The sequence below is a fragment of the Populus euphratica genome, unplaced genomic scaffold (assembly GCF_000495115.2).
Source record: "Populus euphratica unplaced genomic scaffold, PopEup_1.0 scaffold911.1, whole genome shotgun sequence".
In the NCBI taxonomy this organism is placed as follows: Eukaryota; Viridiplantae; Streptophyta; class Magnoliopsida; order Malpighiales; family Salicaceae; genus Populus; species Populus euphratica.
Window position 1 is genome coordinate 20,104 of NW_011500772.1, and position 8,510 is coordinate 28,613.

Consider the following 8,510-nt stretch of genomic DNA (forward strand, 5'->3'; position numbering starts at 1 on the left):
CAAATATTTGCGGAGAACAAAAACGAGATAGGCTATCTGTCTCTTTGCAATAACAAAGAAAAGGGGAAAAACCCCAAGAAACTTGGGCAGCAAGCGGCCTCTGCTCTCTCTTCCCTTCTTCAAGGACAGGGAAGAGTCGTGAATTTCAATCTACGATACGACACCACCATATGTTATCACTCCTTCTAATATCATGTCGTTTCGTTTCTTCTCTTTTTATTTCTGCACGAAATAATCTTTATCGACTCTTCCCTGATCCTTCTCTTCTCTCGTAATACCACCACCTGATTTTTCTTTTTAGGTTTTCTCCCAGGTTATTGTTCTCTCTCTCTCTCTCTCTCAGCTCCTTCGTTATCAAGGTAATTTTTTCTAGCTTCATTTCCTCGTTCTTAATACCATCACCTGATGTTGACACCATTTTTCAGCTACCAAAACGGTGTCGTTTTGGTCTCTATTAAAAATCATAGTTGGGGTTCACTTGCTTTGCTTGTGCAGCCATCTAAAAAGCTGGGTGGAAATTTGCTTCTTATTTTCTTTTTAAATTGTTATTGTTTATTTTTGTAATCTAGAAGTTTGTCTTGTCTAGAAATGATTTCTTATTTTTAACGTACTGCTTTGAATAATTGTATCTAAAGCTTGAATTTTGTGATTCTGTAATCAATCGAAGTTAAATTTGTTTCATTTCCACTAATTTCCCCTTATTTACTTGACAAATCCTGTGTTTTTCTATTTAGCTTCTAGATTATGAATTTTATTTGGGGTTAGTTTCTTAACTAATCTCTGATTTCAAGTTTCTGACTTTGATTTTTGATTTGGTGTTGTAGAAGGATGCCATCTTTTCCTGCAACAGCTTTGGATAGGTTGTTAGAACCTGGAGCTTCAAAATTTGTCGACAAGTCAGTTCCTAGTTCGGACGACAACCATCCAGTTCCGAAACCGAAGCCTCCTCCACCAAAATCGAAGCCACCTTTACCCAAATCAAACCTAGAGAGGAGGAATAGTGCGTCGGTGGTAGAGAGGAAAGGTAATCGTCCTCAAATATCGCCTTCGCTGTATGCAACTCCGGAATCGACCCCACTCCCTGATTCGCCATCTTCATTTCCTCCTTCGCCTTATATAATTAATCATAAACGACGTGGGCCACGCCTTTTGAAGAGCTTTTCAGAGGATGATGTAACTTCTAGGAAGAAGGAATTGGAGAAAGATGAGGTGAATGGGAAAGTGGATAATGGAAAAAATGAGCTTGTTGATTCAAGTTATGGCCATTCAGTTACTTTTTTCATCCCTGGTTCTGTTGAAGGTGAGCTTTTGAATGTTGTCAATGGGAGTCCTAGCAAAGAGGATGTTGTAAATGGGAGTCCTAGTAAAGAGGATGCTGTAAATGGTGTCCATCATGATACTATCATCGCGGCGCATGTTAATGGAAAGATTGATGGGGAAATAGCAAGTGGTACTGTGCAACATGGGACTAGTAATACAAGGACGGACTTTACCTTGGAAAAGGATGTGTTGAAGCCAACTGAGCAGAATGGGGAACGAGATGTAGACGTTGATGATTTCTTTGATCCACAGGACTCAATGAGTTATACTAGTAACACCTATGTTGAAGACACCACCGCAGCTGAGTCTTCTATGGAGCTTACTGCAGCTATACCAGTGGGAGAGTTTTATGATGCTTGGGAAGGTACCTTGGGTGTTCATGTCGTACTCTATTCTTTCTGTCTGTTTTACTTTGGTAGATCATCTGGTTATTGGAAAAGTTATAGTGCGTTTCCCTCCTTTTGTTTTTTTCATGCATCATGCTGTTTGGCATCTTGCGTTTAATCTGCCATATTTAAGTAGTATCTCATAGCATGCTATGGTGCTGGGGGAGCCATTGCTCTTCTTACCTCTTCTATACTTTTTGTTGTGTTTTTTCTTTTGCTATATGCATGCTTCGTATTGTTTGTCATCACCTCTTTACTCTGGCATATTATTATTATTATTGAAGAACGCAAATTTTGGTTCTGCCTTATTTTTTGGTTGTTTACTCTTATGGATACAATATAAGCAGCTGTTTAAATTCAGGAATTCAAGCGTTATCATTTCCCATAACTATCTCTGTATTCTTTTAGTAAAATTAGTAGTGTAACAAATTTATGTGTACTAGTCATAACAGAATGCAGAAGCTCACTTTTGTTTATTACTATTGCTAGAACTATCATCTGAGAGTGGGCCACATCCATCTCCTTCTCCTCATCTCAGTGGAGCTGAATTGCGTGAAATGAGATTGAGTTTGTTGATGGAGATAGAGAAGCGGAAGCAAGCAGAGGAGGCTTTGACTAATATGCAAAACCAGTGGCAGAGAATCAGGCAAGAATTAGCTCTGGTAGGGTTATCCCTCCCTGCTTTTCCTGTTGATGTGCCAGAGAATGATCAGCCATCAGATTCTAATCCTGCAGAGGAGATTTGCCAGCAAATCTATCTTGCTCGGTTTGTATCAGAATCTATAGGAAGGGGAATTGCAAAAGCTGAGGCAGAGATAGAGTTGAAAGCTCAGATTGAAGAAAAGAACTTTGAAATTACTCGATTGTGGGATCGACTTCATTATTATGAGGCTGTGAATCGAGAGATGTCTCAGAGGAACCAGGAAGTCATAGGTGAGATTTTTGTTAAATGTTTTAAGGTTTCTTTTGTCAGCGTTCTCATTATTTTTAACTTGGGGTGCTTGTGGAATCAAGAAAAACTATAGCTACGTTTCTAATTTCCTTAGTGTGTTGGTTCAAGCCAATGTTCTAAAACCATGTGAGTTATTGGACCCAAAGAAAAGAAACCTAAGATACTAGGTGTACTCCTAGAAGGATGGAACTGGTTTGGTAGTAATTGGCTTATAGCTACTAGGGATTGTTGAAACTGGTTATGAAATTCCTGCTCAGTTTGTTGATCTAGTCAACTAGAAAGCTTGAAACATTGTTGTCAACATTTAAGCAGTTCATATATTGCTGTCCTAGATTGACTGGCTAGTTATCTGTATGTTCTGTTGACCGGACCCAGTGACCTAACCAGTTTTCTGTAGTACAATTTGATTGGCAAGTTTGCTTTGCTTTGAAAACATTGGTCCTTTCCTTCTAAATGGGCAGAGTGAGGAGCTTTTGAACAAGAGCGAATTAAGAAAATTGTTGAGATTTCCTGTCGTAAGCATGCTCATCTCATAGCTTTTTAAGGTGTACTAGCTTTAATTGGAGCCCCATTCTATGTATTGCTAGATTATTGGTCTTGTAATATATGGCTTCTTATTTTGTAGAAATGGCACGGCGTAATAGGCAGGTAAGGAAAGGGAGGCGGAAGTGGATTTGGGGCTCAATTGCTGTTGCAATTACACTGGGCACAACAGCCTTGGCATGGTCATATCTCCCAGCAATGAGAGGATCTTCTTCTGCCAGTGATTCTCATGCGTCAGAGCATGATGATACAGCTAATTGATGAGCATCTGATCAATCAATAGACTCTGATGCCATGTCACAGGAGAATAAAAAGGTTTTATAGTCCATCTTGTGAATATCAACCTCTTGCTTTTGTCCCTAGCAATTTTCCTGCCTGCATAGATTGCAGGGTTACTGCCTGCTTAGATTGCAGGGTTACCATCATAATAATTCATTACTGCCTTACTGGTGATCTGGGAGGTGATTAATTTGTCCTGGGTCATTGATCATCTGCAATCATATGTCTAGCCTTTTTGTGCTTTCAAGGCCTTGCTGATACCTGCATGAACACCATCAGGTCCATCCTAACATTTTCAACATTTTAGAAAGAGAGCTTTCTATCCGGGGAGGGCCAATAGTCTCATTGATTTTAGTTTGTTCTGTATTTAAGTTGTATCACTTGCAAGTCTCCGCAGCTATGAAACTAAGGTCAAGAGAATTGATATGTTGGAACGTGGTTATCCCTGACAGAAGGGTCTCAACCTAGGAGGAATTATTTTGGATGCTAATCTATACATTAATGTTATTAGCCCGGGGTGAGTTTCGATGTTCATTTGCATTATGCATAAATGTACTAAACTGGTGATAGAAAGGTATATGTTGTTACTGCCTTACAGCTTGTTGCTATCGAGCCATTGACCAAATAAAACATGGATTCATAGATTGTGAAATGAAATTGACACATGGTGATCCTGTCCATGTGCGGGGAGTACTGGTATATGTTGGATCACGTAGTTATTAAAAAAGGTTGTCGCTTTAAAGATTCAAAACATTATGTAAAACCACAATTAGTTGAGATCCTAGTAAAATAGATTGTAGAAACTATCAAATTTCATGTTACTAGCGATTCTACTGTTTCGGAATTTTGTGTTATCAGGCCATTTGGGCTAGTTTGGACTTATATGTTGATATTTTTTTTTTCTTCTACAGTTTTCTTGCAATCCGAACATGGTTCAAAGCTATAACTTGCATAATTTGATCTGACTTCAGTGTTTTGAAAGGCCGTAATCTGATTTCTCTTTGATAAAACTTTACTTGCTATAGAATGACTAGATATGCTTGCCTGCATAGAATGACATTTTTCTCTTGTTTAGTGTGGCCTACCCTTGTTCTGCAGGAGCACAATTTTAGTTCATAAAATTTAAGTTGAAGGGCTAAATCTTGTTTGACCCAAAACTATTGTTAATTTTGGGTAATTTAGCCCATTGTTTACACAGCAAGAACATTAAAAAATAAAATAAAATCATCCTAGGGTGTCGTGGGGCAAGGTAAGGAGAGAAGAGAGGAGGAAGGAAGAGATTAACTCTCTAGTTAATGTCCCATTTTTGGGCAGAATTGATTAACTCTCTGGTTTATGTCTCAATATTTGAGCCCAAACAAGGTCCGACAAATAAAATTCCAAAGCTTTATGGTTGTATGCAGTTTTTCTGTCATCTAAACGATTATTAAGAAACAACAATTAAACAAGGGTAGCATGCCTTCTTAATTCCTGCTAACTGCCGAGGCGTAAACACCAGAAGCAGCAGATTATCATGAACCGTGTGAAGGGTAGCAAGACATGACGGATAACAAAAAAGCTCTCGAGCAGGAGGATGACGACGATGGTGCTTGGGAGAGCGAGAGCTTGAAGGAGTAGAGTAGAGTGAGTTGGGCTTGTTTTTATTACCATTTCAACGATCACTTTTATGAGTTGTCTGACCATCATTTTAAGCGTGGAGAGGATCCCCTTTCTTTAGAGGGAACTCGGTCCAAAAACATCCCTAACAATGTATGCATATAAAAGATAGGCAATCAACGATGTAACTGGACCTGATCAGGCCTGTCTTGGCAATACCTTCCATGAAAATAAAGTGTTAAGAATCAAAATACAGACACTGAGAAGTTGCTCTCGTATAATACTGCTGTGTTTGACTTGATTACTCTCCTGGACGAAAACACTCATCTCTAAGAGAGGAGCCATTTCCACAGAACCTTACTGTGATTACACTCAAAACACAACAGCTTGTACTTCGGCACAAAACGTTTTCACACATGAAAGGCACGATCCTTTCAGTTTCCTATTCGCTTGCCTCCATTTCCACCCCGCCAATGATGCCTCCTAGCCCTAGCGGCTCTTGCCCTCTTCCACCTCTCCACGTTTCTCATCCTCAAAAAAATCTTTCGGATTTGATAAAGCTTGTGTGCCTGTTGAGATATCACATTTGCAGTTGAGGAAGGTTGCCCCAAGATTATCTCATAACCATCCCGGAAATTGTCCATTCCTTCAGTTAAAAGTTGCCAAAACAGGCCTCCAGCAGCTGCACCTCCTCTTTTAGCCGTTGAGTATATCTTGTAGTACACGGTATTGAACAATAGGTCTCTCTGGTATGTGCTGAAACCAGGGTATTTCCAAGATTTTCCAAATTCTGCAATAAGAATTGGTTTTCGAAGTATGTTTTGTGCATCTTGTATGTGGGTATCCAGCCAATTATTCAAGAAAGAAAGCTGGTTTTGATCATTAGAGCTGGAAAACCTGTTCAAGCATAGAAAACGTGTAAGATAAAAAAAAGATTCGGTGTGGCTAATTAAGGTGTGGTTACTTAATTTAGCCATTTTGGTGCGGCTACCGAGTTTTTAACCAGTATTGGCTCCACAAGGACTCAATATAAAGGTCATGGATCTCTTTCATAACGCTATATGATTCTCTTGAGTATAGCAAACGCTTAAGTTCTTATTAGGTTGTAGTTACCATTGATCAGGATATGCATGGACTGTTGCAAAATCAAGTCCAGGGATGCGGTTATTTGCTATGAAGTCTGTTCCTATCTTCAAACCAGGATTGAGTCTGTTCCTCTGTGGCGTTGAAGGTCCATAAAATCCTTCTAACCCAGCTTCCAGCAAGTGATTTCTGTCAATTGACTTCACAAAGGAAGCCATTTCTGCTATCCAAGCCTATATCAACAAGCACAGAGACCAAAAGTAAGCACGAATTTTGTGCATTTGTATACCATTCTAAATGAAATCAGTGAATTCATTAAGGCTTACTTTTAAAGCTCTGGCAACTCTAGAATTCATCAAGGCTTACCCCTACTAAGGTGGGGCTAAAAGTAAAAGGTCATTTACTGGTGATACGTAAACCTTTTTTTGCCAAACGTTCACTAATCAAGGCGGACCAAGAAAATTGAGGTGCAAATAGAAACGCAATCAATGAAACTTGGTGGGGGCATGCTAAGGATCCATCAAGGCCGGTTGGAAGTAAACCAGAGCTAGAATGCCCTAGTTACTATAATAATGAAGCGTACAACTACAAGGTAGGGCTCTAGATTTACTGGTAGCGAAGAAAAAAATAGAAGGCAACAAGAAGAGGTGAGGTCAATGAACCTGAATAGTCCTTCCAGAAGGATCTGATGTGCATCTAGGCTCATTCATAAGCTCCCATGCCATGATTGTTGGATCATCTTTGTAACGAATTCCAGTAAAGCTATTGTATCTATAAAGAACAGTCTGCAAAACAAAATGTAATCTAAGATAAGTTAATAACTGACTTTATACGCATCACGTCTCATAAACAGAAGAGATCCAGAAACGCGTCTTCATGACCAAGTTAATTCTCTTATGGAAACACCATTCAAACTTTAAGAAAAATCAGACAAAAATCCGGGCAAGTTTCCGATTCTTCAATCTATTATACAAATTTGTAGAAATTCATGCCACGAACGCCTACGAGGGAAAAAAGAGGAATCCATATGCATACAGATTCTATACACGATCAACATAAAAACAGAACGCATCTTAAAATCCGAGAAAGAAAAGTGAGTTTAGGGAGAAAGGACTCTGACCTTTATATGGTTCTTGTAGTAACCCTTGACAACGGGGTGCCTGAAGAAATCATCATCAGATGACAGATACTGCCCTCGACTTCTTGCCCAGTTTACGTACTGCTTCTTCCCTCCAAAGCTATCATAGTTGTTAGCAAAGCTCAGAATGAGCTTGATCCCATAACTTCTAGCCTCAGCTACAACAAAATCCAGCCCCTTTACAAATTGTAAAAGGAAAAACAGATGAAAATCGAAATAATTAAGCAAGATTGCGATTTTTGAAGATTTATAAGAACAAGCATAGCTAAAAAGAATTTAACTTTCAAGAGACCTTAAACATTTGTTCATTGTAGGATCCAGGGGAGTACTGTAGAGGTCTGTAACCACCATCACTAAAAGCCCAAGTTCTGGCCACAGTGAGACCATGGCTAGCTGCTTCACGAAATGCAGCTGAAACTTTTGATCTCTGGGATGGATCAGAAGCTGTATACATCAACCAGTAAGCATTGAAGCCATTTGCATAGTAAGGGCTACCATTCAACAAGAACTGCACTCCTCTAGCTCTAATGAAACCATCTCCTGCTTCAACATGGAAATGAAAACATCCTTGATGGATCAAGACGACTAGTAAAAGAGCCAAAGCCAAAAGCGTCATCTGAAATTTTAAGGGTTTGCCGTTTAAAAGTTCAGAGAAGTTCTGTCTTTAAACACTTCAAGATCATCAAAAGACTACAAGCAACTGTCGATAGAGAAACAGACAAGGTTTTTTTTTTTTTTTTCAGCAACGTAAAACAGAATAAATAAGACGCAAATCAAGTGAATTCTGAATTTGCTTTAAAATATATTATTATCAATTTTACGAGATGCAATATATTTTTTAAATTGTATATTAAATTTAGCTGAAATTTTATAAAGATATAAAAAAAAATATCGTTGTATAATTTTAGGTCAAATAAAATTTAGAAACATATTATTTTAGATAATTAAAATTATTAAATAAATCTTGTTAAATTTATCTTCGTGTACTATTTATAAAATACAGAGGGATTTTAACATGATAATTTTGTTATATTATTTTATCTTATTTATTTATTTAATATTAAAGTGGGGTTTCGGTACGAAGAACGAGAAAGAAAAACATGGAAATGAAAACGAGATCATCCTTAAAGCGTGTAAAGTGGAAAGAAATGGTGCAACGCTATGCAATAAATGACCATTTCTGCCCAACAACTAAATTGTTAATTTCATAACA

General features: G+C 38.3%; 2 protein-coding genes across 4 annotated transcripts; one reads left to right on the forward strand and one right to left on the reverse strand.

Annotated features, from left to right (window-relative positions):
* Positions 1-4,073, forward strand: LOC105116330 (uncharacterized). Of its 3 annotated transcripts, none has more exons than XM_011013636.1 (4): positions 1-359; positions 825-1,684; positions 2,196-2,639; positions 3,284-4,073. In XM_011013636.1, exons 2-4 carry the CDS (start codon positions 829-831, stop codon positions 3,460-3,462), a joined length of 1,479 nt encoding a protein of 492 aa, XP_011011938.1. In that variant the 5' UTR covers positions 1-359; positions 825-828; the 3' UTR covers positions 3,463-4,073. The 3 variants fall into 3 exon arrangements, with proteins under 3 accessions (XP_011011938.1, XP_011011940.1, XP_011011939.1); XM_011013638.1 differs by lacking the exon at positions 1-359 and adding an exon at positions 493-511; XM_011013637.1 differs by lacking the exon at positions 1-359 and having other exon boundaries at positions 546-1,684.
* A 1,181-nt stretch (positions 4,074-5,254) lies between these two features.
* On the reverse strand, positions 5,255-8,015 carry LOC105116331 (mannan endo-1,4-beta-mannosidase 7-like). The gene is made up of 5 exons (XM_011013639.1): positions 7,590-8,015; positions 7,280-7,474; positions 6,822-6,944; positions 6,190-6,392; positions 5,255-5,973 (listed from the first exon to the last, which is right to left on the reverse strand). The coding sequence occupies exons 1-5, from the start codon at positions 7,911-7,913 to the stop codon at positions 5,511-5,513; spliced, it is 1,308 nt and encodes a 435-aa protein (XP_011011941.1). The 5' UTR covers positions 7,914-8,015; the 3' UTR covers positions 5,255-5,510.
* Positions 8,016-8,510: the final 495 nt, after the last annotated feature.

Excerpts from the sequence above, each read along its gene's own strand:
- LOC105116331 (XM_011013639.1), bottom strand. The coding sequence starts at position 7,913 with ATGACGCTTTTGGCTTTGGCTCTTTTACTAGTCGTCTTGATCCATCAA. Across the intron at positions 6,393-6,821 it reads CTTCTGGAAGGACTATTCAG|GCTTGGATAGCAGAAATGGC; the intron begins GTTCATTGACCT and ends TTGTTGATATAG. Across the intron at positions 5,974-6,189 it reads CATGCATATCCTGATCAATG|GTTTTCCAGCTCTAATGATC; the intron begins GTAACTACAACC and ends ATGCTTGAACAG.
- LOC105116330 (XM_011013636.1), top strand. The coding sequence starts at position 829 with ATGCCATCTTTTCCTGCAACAGCTTTGGATAGGTTGTTAGAACCTGGA. Across the intron at positions 1,685-2,195 it reads GTTTTATGATGCTTGGGAAG|AACTATCATCTGAGAGTGGG; the intron begins GTACCTTGGGTG and ends TACTATTGCTAG. Across the intron at positions 2,640-3,283 it reads GAGGAACCAGGAAGTCATAG|AAATGGCACGGCGTAATAGG; the intron begins GTGAGATTTTTG and ends CTTATTTTGTAG.